This window comes from Rhinoraja longicauda, chromosome 2 (assembly GCF_053455715.1).
Source record: "Rhinoraja longicauda isolate Sanriku21f chromosome 2, sRhiLon1.1, whole genome shotgun sequence".
NCBI classification, from domain to species: domain Eukaryota; kingdom Metazoa; phylum Chordata; class Chondrichthyes; order Rajiformes; family Arhynchobatidae; genus Rhinoraja; species Rhinoraja longicauda.
In genome coordinates, this window is record NC_135954.1 from 92,687,348 (window position 1) to 92,705,581 (window position 18,234).

The window sequence follows — 18,234 nt, forward strand, 5'->3', positions numbered from 1 at the left end:
AATGTAGATGGATCATCTTGGTTGGCATGGGCAAGTTGGGCCGAAGGGCCTGTTTCCATGCCGTATGACATAATATAATGATTTGGAGGAAGGAATCACATGTAATGCCTCCGGTTTCACTAATGACACATCGTGGGTGAGAGAATCCTTGAGGAAGATGCAGAGAAGCTCGTTTGATTGGAACAGGCGAGGGAGTAGGCAGATGCAGTATAATAAATGTGAGATTGAGATACATGAGACTACAGATGATGGTATCTGAAGCCACAAACAATCTGCTGGAGCATCTCAACGAGTCGAGCAGCATGTGAGGGTGAAAGAAATGGTCGTTGTTTTCATAAGTTATAGGAGACGAATTATGCCAATCGGCCCATCAAGTTTACTCCGCCATTCAATCATGGCCATTCTCCGGCCTTCTCCCTATAACTCTGACACCCTTACAAATCAAGAACCTGCCGATTTGCGCCTTTAAAATACTCAATGACTTGGCTTCCACATCAATCTATGGCAATGACATCCACAGATTCACCACCCTCTGACTAGAAATGTCTCCTCGTCTCCTTTCTAAAGGCACATCCTTTTATTTTATGGCCTCTGGTCCTAGATTCTCCCACGAGTGGAACCATCTCCTCCACATCCACGATCCTGTTTCCTCTCACATTCCAAAGGTTTCGTTAAAGATTGTAAATTGGCCCGAGTCTGTAGGATAGTGCTAGAGTACAGGGATTGCTGGTCGGCATGGAGTCGGTGGGCCAAAGAGCGTGTTTCCTTGCTGTATCTCTAAACTAAACTAAAACTAAGAATCAAAGTTGTGGTGCTGTTATCAGATATTTAATGTACACCCTTCAATAAATGCACAACATTCCTCGTATGTCGCAATGAAATTCCTCGTATGTTGCAAAACATACTTGGCTAATAAAGTATGATGATGATGATGATGAACAATGTAATTGTTCTCTGGCGATATAGCATCTAATCACGCAATAATAGTGTGTTAAACTGAACCACAGTACGGGCATCAACCCATAGGGAGGCAGCCTGTAAATGGAATCCCAAAAAGCAGATGCCAGCCACCACAAGCACTAAGATCACAAATTGCCCCAAGTCATACACCGTGTGACAGCAATCCAAGATTTAACTTTGCGGATCATTACTTAACTCCATTATTGTAACAGGTCCTTTCGTACTCAGGAAATAAACGAAAGATAACAGAAATAGTCATACTCCATCTACAGGGCAGAGGAGTCTAACATTAGAGGGTATAGGTTTAAGGTGAAAGAGGAAAGATTTAAATGGGACCTGTGAGGCAACTGTTTCACACAGAGAGTGGTGTGTATATGGAACGAGCTGCAAGAGGGTGTAGAAGAGGCAGGTATAATTCTGATATTTAAACTACACTTCGACCTGTATATGTATAAGAAAGATTTGAAGGGGCAACTTGGTCGGCATGGTCAGAAGGGCTTGTTTCTATGTTGTATAGCTTCATAATTCTTTGTAGAAAAATCTGACTAGTCCTATTCTGCTGTTCTTTTCCCTTCATCATGCGACTTCCCCCTCCCCACTATTTATTCAATTCCACCCTGAACGTCACAATTGAATATGCATCCACCATATAATTAGGCAATGTATTATAGATTATAATTGCTCAATCCTTTCTCTGGATTTTTTTGTCAATCATTTTAAATCTGCATCTTTTGATACTTGACCTGGGAAGTTTCTTTTTATTAAACCTATTGATCGCAAAAGCACATGGAGTTGGAAACTATCTTGGCAAGTTTTGGATAACTCAATGAAAATAGAGTTGGAGACACAAGAGACCGCAGTTGCTGAAATCTTGAGCAAAAATCAAAGTGCTGCAGGAACTCAGCAGGTTAGGCAGCATCTGTGGAGGGGTTGACAGATGACACTTCAGATTGGGACTGATAGGGTGATCAGCCAAGCCAAAACATTGTCCGTCCATTTCCCTCCACAGATCTAACAAAAACTTGCATCCTTTTGGTAAATAGTCCCACACAACATGTATCTTGTCCCTTCAAAGAAACACACAAACGGGTTAATGACACGTACCTTTGATGACTTGTTCTGGCTGTGTGCAAAGTGGAATTAAGGGGGCACTGCAGTCATTGTCATAATCTCCAGATGCTCTGAAATTGTGAATCCCCTTCATGGACTGCAAAACAAATTATGAAAACTTTGGTTAACTCGTACGCACCCTACTCAAGCATTTTACTGTCAAAGCTCAGGAAAGAAAATAAGAGTTGAAAGGGGAAATTTTAAAAGTAGATGTGCGGATCAAGTTTTTCTTTGCACAGGGGGTGGTGGATACCTGGAATGAGTTGTCAAGGGTGGCATAGAAGGCATACGATAGTGGTGTTTCAGAAACTTTTGGATAGACACATGGACAGGCAGGGAGGGGAGAGATATGTATCATGTGCAGACACAGATATTGTGGGCTGAAGGACTTGTACTGTCCCATGTCCAAATAGTTTTCCATATCCTGGTGTTTTTACAGTTTTACAATTGTACGAACAGCAAATTAGTGTGAAAGGTTACCATGGAAAGCAGGAATGCAGAGATAGGGCTACAACCAGATTAGCCATGATCTGATTAAACGGCGGAACTGACTCAGAGGGCCGAATGGTCTGCTCCCACTCCCAATTTGTATGTTTGGAGGAGTAAAACTAATTGAATAGCTGTTCTAGAACAAGCATAGGCACGTGTTCAAATAACATTCCCTGGCATTCTCAGCCTACGGTTCCATGAAATGATGTCTGTTTTTTTAACCGTGCCCATCAAAATTGCCACTTCCATCAAACAGAGCACGCGAAAAGGCCGCGTTCAAGTCTGCAAGTTTAATTATAAAACTGGACAGTGAGAAATATCAACATATTCACTCAATACAAGTACTTTTTAGGGGGTGGGAGATGGGGTGGAAAAGCAAGTGCCTTCCATTAGCCTTAATGTAGTCAAATAAAATTCAGCTGGTAATCTTTCGATTAGTTGTAGTTGCTAAGTCCAGCAGGAGGTTTAAGGAGGTTGTTGGAGGAGAAAGAAGAGAAACTCCAGATCTCCTAGGCCCTGAGAGAATTAGTCACAAAATGTTAATCTTTTAAATAAACTTAAACCGGCTGTTCTTTATTGTTTTGCAGGTCACCAGGCTGTGGCAACAATTCATCACGAAAAATATAAATCCACATAGCTTCCATAAATCTGGGGTGAGGTTGCCTATTCTGCACAGTGCCTAAACTGAATACACCATACTGTATACTGTCTATACTGTATATACTGCATGCAGCATGCTGTATACAGTGCCTATATTGTATACTGTATATTGGACCTATAGTGTATACAGAATAGTGCCTATATTGTACACAGTATACTGTATACAGTGCCTATATTGTATAAAGTGCCTATACTGCATGTATGAAACAAATTATTGGAAAGAAATTTGACTAATAATCAGGCACCTATATCATCTGTATAAAACAAATAGCGATTAAAAAGGCACAACGTTTATGAATAGAAGCACAGGATAGATTGAGGTGGTGTACATACTGAAATGGGGGGGGGGGGGGGGGGGCTATGTATAACAATCGCTGTAATTTCTACATGGTGAAACCAAAATGTATAAAAATGGCCTTTAATAAAATCTGACAATGTGCACTTTAACCACATGTGATTTTTTTCTATTACAAATCTCAAATTGTGTTGTACAGTGGCAAATAAATAAATGATGGGTCTTTGTCCCAAACATTATGGAGGGCACTGTAAATACTCATTCAGAGCATATTGCATGATGCACGGTATCACATTTTGGCAAAGATGATGGAAGACTAGGGATAAAGATAATCAGCTTCATGGAGAAACAGGAACAGTTAGCATTGTTCCTGGCATTAACAGGGTCAGAGGTGACTTTAAGATGCTGGAGCATTTGGATAGATTAAATATATGAAGCTTATACTTTCTAATAGATGAGTCAATATCCAAAAGTTTAACATAATTTGTAAAAAGCTTCTGAGTGGAGAAAGGGAGGAATAGGTCACCAAATCTGGAACACTCTCCTTAAAAAATGGTGAAAGCTGATCCCATAAATAATTTAAGCCAGTTATGGGCAAGGAATGAACAGGATTCCAGATACACCCACAGCAAGGAATTAAGAATGTCTGCTTTTCCAAAGAGCAAGGATAGGCACAAGGAGCCAAATAACACCTCCACCCTCTCCCGCATGTTTCAACGATTCCAAAAAGATTAAAACTGTAGGAACCGTATTCCACAAGTATTATTTTCAGCATGCTTTTTGTCACCTCCTCTTGAATCTGACTAGTTCTTTGGACTGACTAGGCCTCGGGGATCTCCCCGTTGCCAAACATTTCAACTCCCCTTCCCATTCCCACACTGACATTTCTGTCCTGGGCCTCCTCCATTACCAGAGTGAGGCCACATGCAAATTGGAGGAGCAGCACCTCATATTTTGCTTGGGTAGCTTACAACCCAGCGGTATGAAGATCAAATTCTCTAATTTTAAATATCTTTATATTGCATTCCCCTCTCCTCACCACTCCCTCCTTGTCCCCTTCCTCCACCCTAATAGTTTTACCAGTTCCGCAGTTCTCCACATTGTTTCTCTTGAGATCACATCTTCCCGAGCCAACAATGGACCTACCAGGCACCGCCCTGCCTGAGGTCATTTGTGACTGGCCCCGATTTGTCCTGGCCTCCAGTTCTTCACCTACCCCTCCCACCACCTCCTACTTTCAGTCTGAAGAAGGGACCCGACGTAAAACGTCACCCATCCTTTTTCTCCATAGATGCTGCCAGACCTGCTGAATTACTCCAGCACTTTGTGTCTATCTTTAGTTCTTCCTTACATCGTTCCACTTGGACTTTTTAGACAATTTAAATCTATACACACATGAACATTATTAACATCACACAGCATATTGGGGCAAGTGCAAATTTCTTCCTCCATTTCAGAACTGCCAGATAAGGTAAGCTGTGGCAACTAAAAAAAAATGTTTGCCTAATTTTCCACTACAGTGGCATCTCCTCTTCCTGCAGCTTGTTTAACTGCTTTTGATGTACCTTTTTCAATAAAATGGGAAAATAACTCAAATGGGGAAAAGGGACTCGAAAGGGGAAATTGACTTTAACAATTCATTTAAACTTTAATTGCACAAAATACAAACTAACGCCCACACTGACCAACATGTCCCATCTATGCGTCCCACCTCCCTGCGTTTGCCCCATATCCCTCTATAGCTGTCCTATCCATTACCTGTCTAAATGTTTCTTAAACGTTGCGATAGTACTTGCCTGAACTACCTCCTCCGGCAGCTCGTTCCATGCACCCACTACCCTTTGTGTATAAAGGTTACTCGTCAGTTTCCTATTAAATCTTTTCCCCCTCACCTTAAACCCATGTCCTCTGGTTCTCGATTCTCCTACTATGGGCAAGAGGCTCTATCCATCTACCCGATCTATTTCTCCCATGATTTTGGGTACCTCTTTAAGATCACCCCTCATCCTCCTGCGCTCCAAGGAATGAGAAATAGATTAAATCATCAGTTTATCAACTAGCTTATAATTTGGAATAAGGAACGGGAAATAATGAAGATATATGACTGCATGTGGTACTGCCCTCAAAATCATTTAGGACATGCCTTTTCCACGTGGCACAGTTTTAGAGTGGCTGCCTTACAGTGCAAGAGACCCTGGTTTGATCCTGACTATGGGTGCTGTCTGTACGGAGCCTGTCGCTGTCCCTGCAATTTGCATGTGGCTTCACTCTGATAGTGGAGGAGGCCCAGGACAGAAAGATCTGTATGGAAATGTGAAGGGGAGTTAAAATGGTTGGCAACTGAGAGATCACGTAGGCCAAGGCGGACTGAGTGTAGGTGTTCAGCGAAATGTTCCCAGTGTGCCTGACTGACAAAGAGATTGGGCACCAGCAATACATTCGCTAGAGCCTGTATAAACATCAAGACATATTTACCCATTTATTCACAGATGATTTTGTAGTGGATACCCAAATAGCTGGGGCTGGGTCAGCTGATCTATCTAGCTCCATCTGCAAAGTAAAACAAATAAATTAATAAAGGAGGCAGAAGTTTACTAAATCCCTGCAGTGCAATAAAATCCATCAAAAGTTTTGCAGAGCTGACACATTACATATTCATATTGAAATTAAAACCACTAAGAAATTTTAAATCCTCAACTTAAGTTATCCCCTGTAACATGTCATATGGCTTGAGGACAAGAAAAGGCATTTTTAAAGATATCAAGGATTCACCAAATGTTTAGGTCTTGCACGATGCAAGGTTATATATTTCAGGACATCAGATGCTACGCAAACAAAGCTGATGGCAGAATACTGAAATGGATTCAAGAGCTTTAAACCGACAACAAATGCACTTGCTTTGTATTTCATCAATTCACAAGTGTTTTTCTTTTATTCCCCCCACTATCAACAGCCACATTGTTATTTTCACTGAGATACAAGGAACTGCAGATGCTGGTTTCCAAACAACAAGACACAAAGTGCTGGAGTAAGGCAACATCTCTGGAGAACATGGATGTATTGAAATTTCCCATTCGAAATGTCACCTATCCAGGATCTCGAGATGTTGCATGACCGGTTGAATTACTCCAGCATTTTGTTTCTCTTTTTCTCATCTGTTAATCAACCCCCCCCTCACAGGCAGCTCTCCAGAGATGCTGCCTGACCTGCTGAGTTACTCCAGCATTTTGCGATTTGTACCAGCATCTGCAGTTATTTTCTTACACTACCTGTTGCCCCCCTCACAGGCAGCATTGCTGGAAAACATGGATCGGCGAACATTTCGGTCAGGATACTTCTACACAAGGTACTTAATCTAACCCAGCGCTTTGTCTTTTTGTTGTTATTTTCTCTGCTGTTCTTCTATCTTTAATGTAATGAACTCATACACATTTTATACTCTAGTACCTTCAGAACCGGTGCTTTCTCCTCGCAGATCAGAACTCTAATGTCTGGATTCCGCAGGTCCGTGCAGTAGATTTTTCGGTCTCGTCCTCCTGAGTAGACGTGCGTAAAGGCTTCATTGACCTGCAATGCCCAAACTCCTTCATCGTGAACCCGATATGTTGCTATACATCTCTGTTGACCCAAAGACCACAGGCGGATAGTTCCATCAGAACTACCAGACAAACACTAATAGAAAAGAAATGGGAGAAAATATTAACTGTACTAACTTTACTGATGAGAAACTTCTTAACCATGAACACTTTTCGCATAAAGACAACCATGCACTTTTGAGTTGAATCAGAATCTTCAAAGGAGTAGAGGTGTTGATAGCATTTCTTTATGATTGCATCAATGTGCTGACTCTAATATGCTGAGTCCAGGACAAATTTTGGAATTTGACGCTTTTGACTCTCTCCACTACCGTCTTGTCGATGAATACAGGTTTGTGGATCCTCGTTCTTCCTCTTCCAAACTCCACAATCAGTTCCTTGGTCTTGATGATGTCAGAATAGTTTAGGTAACTAACTGCAGTGTGTTTTAAAGATGGTTCACTCTACAAAGACTGTAGCACAGGGAATAAATCTCGCTTAGAGTGGGACAGAGGGTACCAATCAACCATTCCTGTATAGTGTCAAGCTTAATTAGAGATGTTGGAGCTGCACGCATTTAGACATGGTCCTTACCTGCACCTTGTAGATCGTAGAATGGTTATCCATTTTATACTTAAATGTGAGCTTACATCAATTGCCATCAGATGAAGAGAGACTCATATTTTATCTTCGTTCCATAGTGCTTTAATTGTCAAGCAAGGTGGTTCAATTGTCATGGTGTTTCGCAACTCCATCCTCCGCCTTATCTCTGCCGCCAACCTGCGCATCTTCACTTACCCACTTTACATTTCACTATTCTTCTCTCCTTATCTTATATCCTTTTGTCTTCTTTTCATCTCTAGCCTTTTCAATTACTCCACTCATCTGTCAATCACACCCCCCCTCCTTCACCTGTATCCACTTGCCAGGCTTTGGCTTGTCCCCCCATGTCTCTTTTCCAGCTTTATCTCCCCCCACAACAATCAGTCTGAAGATCCAAAATGTCACCTATCCATTCCCTCCACAGATCTGACCTGACCCACTGAGCTACCCCTGTTCTTTGTGGTTTACTCAAGATTCCAGTGTCTGCAGTTCCTTCTATCTCCAAATTTCTACTTGAATGTTTGTGGATCTACTTCTCAACTTCTCACTCAAAGCCTGGCTCAGATTTAATGACAATGCTTCCAGTTCGAGGCTCCCGAACCACGGAAATAATTTCTCCACGTCAACTATTTCCTTAATATCTCAGAAACAAACCAAATTTCCATCTAAACGTCATGGAATAAAAACTACCTGCTGCAAAATTTAACCTTTGGAGCATGTACCATTCTGTTGTTTTCACGCTGCACTTCCTCGAATGCCAAGATATCTTCATCAGAATCCTGCCCTAATCACAATTTTTTTCTATCATTGTGACTTAACTTGAAAATATTGAAACATTGGGTCTTTTGTTGGCATCAGCCATTAAAGAGATGTCTTGGTGGAATCCAATATCCATTAACTCTGAAGCTCTCACAATCAATCTCACTTTGTATTACATAACTGAGATCCAACAATAAAGCAACTCCACTGTAACTCTTGGATAATACTCAAATATTATATTGGACAGGTATATGGATAGGAAAGGTTTAGAGGGATATGGGCCAAACATGGGAAGGTGGGACTAGTGTAGATGGGGCACTTAGGTTGGCATGAGCAAACTGAACTGAAGGGCCTGTTTCCGTGCAGTACGACTCTAAAGAAAGGGGAAAAGGGGGAAAACAAGCCAGCAAGTTGAATGGGAGAAAGTCAGTGTATAAGAAAATTAAGAGACAAAGAATTGTAAAAGCTGGAATCCTGAGCCAAATACCATACTGGAGTAACTCAGCAGGTCAGGCAGCTGAGTCTCTGGAGAACAGAGATAGGTGACATTTTGGGTCGGGACCCTTCTTCGGACTGATTGTAGTAGGGGGGGAAGAAAGCTCGCAGAAACATAGAGGTGGTGGCAGAAACGTAGAGGTGGGACAAAGCCCGGCAAAGTGATAGGTGGATACTGGTGGAGAGAGAGGGGGGGGGGGGGTGTTGGATTAGCAGATGATAGATAAAGGCCAGAAATGAAAAGATGAAAAAGTGTGAGATAGGAATAGAGTGAAATGTAAACCAGAGGAAGGAATATAGGTGTGAGGGAATTCCCTCTAGGCAGCGAATGGTCAGAGACCATTTCGGATCAGGACCAGAAAGAAGTGTCCCGACCCGATCCATTCCGTCCAGTTACTCCAGCATTTTGTGTTTTGAGCAATAAAATGAGCTTAAAAGAAGGAGAAACAGAGCAAGAAAGAGGCGAGAGAGGATGAGAGGAAAGCAAGATAGCCAAAACCAAGAGAACAGACAGAAGTTATATTTTTATTGCAGTCTCAGCCAACATCATTTTGCTGAACCTTTTGAAGGAGGTCTTAAATAAACAAACTTCGGACTTGAAAGGGAGCAAAGTTGATAAATGAAAAATGAATTGCAAAAGCAAAACAAAAGTGGAAACTACCTGTGTGCCATCTCTGTTCAATAGTAACGCCTTGACATTATCTGTGTGGCCTTTAAGTTTCATCAGTTTTGCACACGTCCTGGGATCCCACACTCTCAGAACCTGTGAAGGACATCAGAAACCAACATTTCAAAATTAGTTTAGGTATTTTAGGATTAAAAGCAACCCACTGTTAAATTATTAAGATCTTCTTTCTGATATATTTTTTAAATTCCCGTTTAATGTCCTAAAGTATTCACTTAAAGCAAATTAGAGTTGCCAAAAATTTGCCAGGTAGAAGATGCTTAGAATCGTAATGGTAGGTTAAATAAACCTGAAAAACCTGATCCTGCTCATTTGTCAAACAATTCATCTGCAGGATACAAAACCACCAGTATAATGTTCAAATATTGCATTAAAACTTGAAATTATAGTGTGTGAATCACTGTTTTAGACTCAAATATATGAAAATACTATACATTATTACATCCAGCAAAAATGTCAGTTATACAACATGGAAACAAGCCCCTCGGCCCAACTTGTCCACACCGACCAACATTTCCCATCTACACTAATCCCACCTGCCTGCGTTTAGCCCACATCCCTCTAAACCTAACCTATTCCTGTACCTGTCTAAATGTTTCTTAAATGTTGTGATAGTACCTGCCTCAATTACCTCCTCTGGAAGCTCATTCCTTTGTGCAAAAAAAGTTACCCCTCGGGTTCCTATTAAATCTTTCTCCCGTCTACTTCAACCTATGTCCACTGGTCCTTGATTCCCCTACTCTGGGCAAGAGACTGTGCGTTTACCTGATCTGTTCCTCCCATGATTTTGTACACTAATGGTCTCCTTTGTGTTGTAACTATTCTACAATGACATGTTTCTCAGTCATTAATCCTTCACTTTCAGCTGCTGACCAATGAGCTAAACATGTCTAATTTTCTGTTGGTGTTACAAACTGCTGTAATACTCTTAAACACCGCAGTACATCACCCTTGTCCACCTTTCATGAGCCATAATATACCATGCTCAAGATCTACTTGATAGTTTATGATGTTGAAAGTCACCTAAAACATCTGAAAGTAGATCACCAGCATATCAAAGGCTTCCTCTTCTCAATTACTTGAACCAATCTGGAATAGTTATCACTGTCACTTACCTTTTCAGTCGATCCAGAAACAATTACTGTTCCCATCTGGTTCATGGCAAGGCTATAAATTGAGTCTTTGTTCCCGCTCAGCGATGACGCTGTTACAAAAAAGATTATTCACCCGTTTACACATGCAATAATTTTATTTCTTGGTTAATACACTTGGACAATATTTGGTTTCATAAACCATTGGGTGGAAAGAGCAGCAGCAGGAACTTTTTGAATAAACTGGTTAGCCATATCAAAATTATTGTCTATTGTCTAAACATTTATGGGAAAGGCTGCAAAAGTGCCTTTCTTTCATACTTAACCATGAAGATTTGAAGTCTTTGACATATAGAAATGAAAAATTGAGTACATATAACAAAATATTTTACCTAATAATATGCTATTATGATTATCTATGCTTACTCAAATATAAGCAAACTTTTCTGTCAGCATCCCATGGCATCTAACACTTTCTTAATACTAAAATACCCCAGATTATCCAATACCTCTCCCTCACTTCACTATCTTCCATGTCCTTTTCTTTGGTGAATATGTACGAAAAGTTGTCACTTCGGGCTCCATCCACATCGTCTTGTTCCACGCATGGTTTACCCCTTCGGTTCCTAAGGGGATACACTCTTTTCCTCGATACTTTCCAACATCTGCTCAACTTATAGAATGTCTTGGGATTCTCCGTAATCTTCCATGCCAAGGATATTGTATTAACTTTTTTGTCCTAATTTCATTCTTAAATTCTCTCCAATACACTCAATATTCCTCGAGGGATTCCCTCAATCTATAACTGCCACATTTCCCTTCTTTTTTTAGTTTAGTTTAGTTTAGAGATACAGCATGGAAACAAGCCCTTCGGCCCACCAAGTGCACGCCGACCAGCGATCACCCGTACACTAGTTCTATCCTACACACTAGGAATTATTTACAGAAGCCAATTAACTTACAAACCTGTACGTCTTTGATCTGCGGGAGGAAACTGGAGCACCCACGGGGTCACAGGGAGAATGTACAAACTCCGTACAGACAGCTCCCATAGTCAGGATCGAACTCTGGCGCGGTAAGACAGCAGCTCTACCGCTGCGCCACCCCAAACCTTCAAAATACCTTTGCCATTTATGGATCCCCAATCTTTCCGTCTTAGCCTTTCACCCTTACCAGAACATGATAACTTTGCACTGACTTTCTTTCAAAGACTCCCATGTCGGTTGACATTTGATCCATGACCACAAGGCTCACAATTTACTTTTGCCTTTCATGTGCTATTTAAATTAGCCTTCTCCCAATTGATGACCTTAACTTGAGTGCAAAGCTTATCCTTTTCCATAACTACTGTGAAACTTTACAGAACTATGCACCACACTTACACTGTCCCCCAATGATACTTCAACCACCTGCCCAAAGTTGGATAATCAGGCCATCTCTATCCATTCAGATTCAACCCCAGCCACTCTAATATAGTTAATTCTGATTTCACACCATGTGGCTTCTGAAGTGATTTAGTTACTCAGTTCATTATATTTTCAGTGTGAATAAGTATAGCCAATAAAGTGTACCTTTGTCAGCATCACCAACTCAGCACCTTCATAAATCTCCCTCATATTTACATACACTTTGATAAAGCTTATTTCATGCTACATGTGTACTTTACCCTTATTGTTTACCATGAAAACTTACTTGTTACAGTGTTGTTTGAGGCAGTCAGTGCTGTAAGAGTATTTACATCCCAGAGGAAAATCTGTCTGTCCAGCCCTGCTGAAGCCACCAATTCTTTATCTTTTGCATACGCCAATGCCTTCACATAATCCTGCACACAAAAATAGCATCAATTGTTTTTGGTTTGTACCCAGTTTCCTCCCTCCTCCCAAATACCAGTCACTCATATTGCATTATCGTTTCACTTTCACTCAGTGAACTCTGGTCCATCCTGTGACAGTAAAATCCAGTATCACAACTGAACGAGGCAATGTCTCCAGACATCCATATGATGAACTTTCCAGAGGTGGTTACTGGGCATCAATGAGGAAGCCTGGCAGATTTCCTTTGCTTAGGTTAGTTGAGATTGGAGATACAGAGCAGAATCAGGCCCTTTGGCCCGCCGAGTCCATGCCGGCCAGCGATTAACCCATGCACTAGCACTATCCTACACGCTACAATTTTTCCAAAGCCAATTAACTTACAAAACCTGTACATCTTTGGAATGTGGGAGGAAACCGGTGCACCTGGAGAAATGCACGTGGTCACGGGAAGAATGTACAAGCTCTCTACAGACAGCACAGTCAGGATCGAACCCGGGTCTCTGGCGCTGTAAGACAGCAACTCTACCGCTGCGCCACCGTGCTCTCCTTGCTACACATAATTCAGTGCTATACAATATACGACACATTGTTTTGCTAACCTCCCCTAATGCGATTCAACTCAAATATTGTTTTGTGAATATTCCAGAAAGAATGTTTAGTTTTAGTTTAGTTTAAAGAAACAGCAGGAAAATAGGTCTTCAGACCAACGAGTCCACGCTGACCACTGATCACCTGTTCACACCAGTTCTGTTATTCCACTTCCACTTCCTGCACTTTAGGGGCAATTTCTAGAGGTCAATTAACCTATAAACTCTTTGGGATGTGGGAGGAAACTGGAACATTAGAAAGAAATCCATGTGGTCACAGGGAGAACGTGCTAACTCCACAAAGACAGCACCCAAGGTGATCAAATACTGGTCTCTGTGAGGCAGCAGCTCTAGTAGCTGTGCCACTGTGACACACTTTATATTTTACGATATTCACGTTTTCTACGAATACGATTGTTTGTGAATACCAGAGAACACGAAACTAGAGGTTGGATGAAGACATCAGGATAGCTCAAAGTGACTGTTACAAAAGCAATTACAACAACTAATTTGTACACAAATTTAGATGCCACAAACAGCAAATGGGCTGGACAAGCTGTGATATGAAGTGGCGGCAGTATACAGGTTCTGACATTAGGACAAATCCTAATTTTCAAAAGGATATCTTTAACACAGAGGGGGCACAGTGGCACAGCATCAAAGTTGTTGCTTTACAGCGCCAGAGACCCGGGTTCAGTCCTGACTATGGGTACTGTCTGTATGGAGTTTGTACGTTCTCCCTGTGACCGTGTGGGTTTCCCCCAGGTGTTCCAGTTTCCTCCCACACTCCAAAGATGTACAGGTTTGCAGGTTAATTGGCTTCTGTAAATTGTAAATTGTCCCCAGTGCGTAGGATACTGCTAGTGTACTGGATGATCGCTGGTTGGTGTGGACTCGGTGGGCCGAAGGGCCTGTTTCCGTGCTGTATCTCTAAAGTCTAAAGTAAAGTCTAAACATATATGAGACCTACCAAAAGCATCAGAAAGAGCATAATTTCATACCTCTTTCAAAAAGCATTCAAAACAAAGCACCATTCTCTTTGTGTAACACCACAACAGTCTGGATTATGCACTCAACTGCTGGCTTGCTATTTGAATCCATATAACGATAAAAGTGCTGTTTATAGAGAATTCATTTAAATTGTATTTCCTGTGATGCGCCTTCTCATTTGACCACACGTGTGATTTATTTTATTGCAGTGAGTTAAGTTCAATACAAACTGAATATCTCAATATTGAGTGAAGCTCAATATAATCAAAAGCAAGGGATTCAATGCTCAACATGCAAGTTGAATCAATACAAATTTAAAATTGCAGCTTTAAATATATAAGCTATATTTTTCTATATCCTCAAAACAAAGAAAAAATGTATTAATTATAAAAACATGAAAGATGTATTATATACACCAGAGCATATGTATAACATGGAGCATGAGAAAGAGATTTGCAATAATTGCATTAACCAATGGATCATCTCAAGACCAAATTAGGAACTGCTTTTGATATTGGAGTAAAAATATTTAAATATGTATTGCATACGTGTGTATAAAAGTATAACTGTTGTCACCCATAAAACACATTTAAATGAACTTGCCCCCTTCCCCCCAAGTCAGCAACTTGTAGTTTTCCCAAATAAAATCTACCTTGTGAGTTCGCAAAGTAGACATACAAAATCCTTTGTGAGCATTCCACACTTTCACCGTAGTGTCAGATGAAGCTGATATTACTAGAAATAAAAAGAGGCAATTTTAAAAGCTAAAGTTTGCAAACAACTTAGAACCATCACTTATGCAAGGATCTCACATACAAAGGATCCAACTACTGCAGGGCCACCAGCATAATCAAGGGCTAGTCTCTCTTATCAGGCAAGAAGTAAAGAAATGTGAAAACTCATATCTTTAGATGCAGGGGGACGGTTTCTTCCCAGCGGTTATCAGGCAACTGAACCATCCCAACGAGAGAGCAGTCCTGAGCTACTATCTACCTCATTGGTGACCCTCGGACTGTCTTTAATCGGACTTTACTGGACTTTATCTTGCACTAAACGTTATTCCCCTTATCATGTATTGTACACTGTGGATTCATGTATAGTCTTACTGCTGATTAGTTAGCACGCAACAAAAGCTTTTTACTGTACCTTGTGACAATAAACTAAACTGAACTACATGAGCGAGAATCAGCAAGTTGCCCAACAGGGGCCTGTGTCATCTGGTGACACTATCAGGACCTGACGAACCATCACCGTATCATACTTGCAGTGTTTACTGGTTTCTTTGAGAGCATCTCCCATGTACATATATTTGCCATCGGAAAAGAGTAGCATCTGCTGCATGGGAAGGCCATCATCTTCCAATATACCTTCCATCCCACATTGACACCGGGTCACAGAGCTATACAACATGGGAACAGGCCTGTCGGCACTACTCGTTCAATCCAACCAAGTTGTTCAACCACATTCGTCCCACTTGTCTGCGCTTGGCCCATACCACTCTAAACCGTTCCTATCCATGTAACTGTCCAAGTGTCTTTTAAATGTCCTAATTGTACTGCTTCTTCTGGCAGTTTGTTCCATGTACGTACAATCCTCTGTGTGAAAAGGCTATCCTTTTAAAATATTTCCCCTCTCACCTTTGTCCTATGGCCTCTGATTTTTGACTCCCCTACCCTGAGGAAAATACTGTGGCTATTCGCCTTATCTATACCCCTCATGATTTTACAATTCTAAATAAGGTCTCTTCTCAGCTTCATATGCTTCAGGGAAGAAACTCCAAGCCATAAGAGCATCGGCCTCATGATTAAATGGTGTGACAGGATCCTGACGGGGCAAGAGGATGCTTACTGTTAACCATTCAATATCTATATACTAAAACTCTTGATTGTTTGTTTGTTTGTACCTGAACTACAGCCAAAATGGTACATAACGCGACAATTTTAGGCCCACCTTGCTCACCATCGTCCCTTTGGTGCTAATGGAAGAAGTTTCACTGAAATCGGTATTTTTAAAGCTATTCACATTTTAGAGTTTAAATCTATCTCCTAGGGAGGGAGGGGGGGGGGAGGATGGGGAGGGGGGAGGATAAGGGAGGATAAGGGGGGTTGAGGGGGATGGAGTGGGGGGAGGGGGTGGAGGAAGGGGGTGGAGGAAGGGGGGATGGAGGGATGGAGGAAGGGGAGGGGAGAAGGGGGGAGGGAGGGGAGAGGGGAAGAGGGGGGGGAGGAGGAGAGGGGGGGAGGAGGAGAGGGGAGGGGGAGGAGGGAGAGGGGAGAGGGAAGGGAGGCGGGAGGGGAAGGGGGGAGGGAGAGAGGAGAGGGTGCTGCACCAATGCAGGAGAGGTTTGGGCCCAACGGGTCCCCTTGGTCTAATGTTAATATAAAACTGATTCAAAGTAGTAAAGCTAAACTACTCACAGGTCTTTCCATTGCAGCACAACACAACATCATTCACCCAGTCGGTATGGTGCTCCATAGAGGCAATATAAGGATCTTGCTGAAAGAGAAAAATAGATATCATTAGAGCCACGTGGAAGAGTGTTACAATTCTGGAGATGGATCCTATCAGTCCCAGAGTGAAGGCACTGAAGGTGAGTTAAGGGCCTGTACCACTTAGGCGATTTTAAGGTGACTGCCGGCGACTAGGCTGTCGCCGACAGTTCGCCGGGGTGTCGCGGGCATGATCGTGAGGAGTCTTCAAAGAATCGTAGTGGATCTCGGCGCGTCGCTGAGAAGACAATCGGTAATAAATTTCTCGGCGACAGCTGGCTTGTCGCCAGGTATCGTTGCTTATTGCGGGCGCTGTCGCATGCTGTCCCCAGGTCTGCTAGGTTCTCTTAGATGCATTTAGAAGTACATAATATTAAATTAAGTAAAGTAATTTGAAGATACCATAAAATACTTGTGTTTAACCAATTTATTTACCGTCAGGACATTTGACAGGTAGATTGGAGGCGACAGTTTAACGGTCAGGTAAGCGTGGGAATTTTCGCAATGTTTATGGCCATCAGCGATTACATTTAAAGTAGGCTCCCAACCCAGATATGCAACCCAGAAACCAGATATGCATCTCCGTACATTTTCAAAGAATGCCCACACTCCGCACAAAAATCCATTTAACCACTTTTAAAATTAAATTTCTTAATACTGCTCTTAGTAAACTGGAAGTCAATCTAGTTTATGCCTTGTTACCGTGAAGCTTGGTTTTCAAGTAACCCATACGAAATGTTATAGTTCAAAACTCTCAAGTACTTACTGAATTGTCAGTGATTTCAGCAAAAATTAGGACGCCGAAGCATTGAGAGCGTGGGAATTTTGCTATGTTTCCGAAGACGGTGTAATCTCGACCTGACTCGGCATTGTCGTGGTCATTGTCTTCGGGTAAAATAAAATTTTGGCGATCTGCTACGACTTTGACAGTCGCTGGCAGTCACCTAAAAAATCGCCTAAGTGGGACAGGCCCTTTAGTCTCACAGAGTCTGGATCTAATTCCAGATGGATTACGTCAAATTAACCAAAATCAATGCAATCAAATAATTTTGTTTTAAAAATCTGCAATCATCAGGGAACGATGGACACTTCAAAAAAATGCTTTTCATTTCCTATTTTCCTTATGGTGGCAGATTGAAGCAGCGGAAGAGTTGCTGCCTTACAGCGCCAGAGACCTGGGTTTGACCCTGACTACGGGTGCTGACTATACGGAGTTACAGAGTTTGTATGTTCTCCCTGTGACATCATGGGTTTTCTCCAGGTGCTCAAGTTTCCTCCCACACTCCAAAGACGTGCAGGTTTGTAGGTTAATTGGCTTTGGCAAGATTGTAAATTGTCCCTAGTGTGGATAGTGCTAATGTATGGTGTGATCGACTGTCGGCACAAACTCGGTGGGCTGAAGGCCTGTTTCCGCATTGTATCTCTAAAAACAAAGTCTAAAGTGTTAGGACTGAGAAGGCAGCTAGATATTCACACCAAATCTCAGAACAATGCGACCAATCCCATTCTCTCTGACATGCTTATCCCCCTTCTGTTTCTCATATCTCACCCATGCAAGAGGTAATTTTAAACAGTAGTAAATGAAACAAAATGTTTTGGGAGGAGCCCAGGGTACCAGTATGGTGGTCACAG

General features: G+C 41.8%; 1 protein-coding gene across 5 annotated transcripts in view; it reads right to left on the reverse strand.

Moving 5' to 3' along the window:
• The window catches only part of LOC144607370 (WD repeat-containing protein 48), a 112,765-nt gene that overhangs the window by 80,427 nt on the left and 14,104 nt on the right, over nt 1-18,234 (reverse strand). For all 5 annotated transcript variants that reach the window (XR_013549096.1, XR_013549095.1, XR_013549094.1 and 2 more), the window contains exons 3-10: nt 16,531-16,609; nt 14,766-14,848; nt 12,415-12,544; nt 10,747-10,835; nt 9,608-9,709; nt 6,962-7,186; nt 5,990-6,064; nt 2,065-2,167 (exon numbers count right to left, since the gene is read on the reverse strand). Coding sequence is in view for 2 of the 5 variants with exons in the window: in XM_078424163.1 (XP_078280289.1) it covers nt 2,065-2,167; nt 5,990-6,064; nt 6,962-7,186; nt 9,608-9,709; nt 10,747-10,835; nt 12,415-12,544; nt 14,766-14,848; nt 16,531-16,609 (886 nt within the window). In the remaining 3 variants the exon portion in view is untranslated. The remainder of the gene's footprint in view (nt 1-2,064; nt 2,168-5,989; nt 6,065-6,961; nt 7,187-9,607; nt 9,710-10,746; nt 10,836-12,414; nt 12,545-14,765; nt 14,849-16,530; nt 16,610-18,234) is intronic.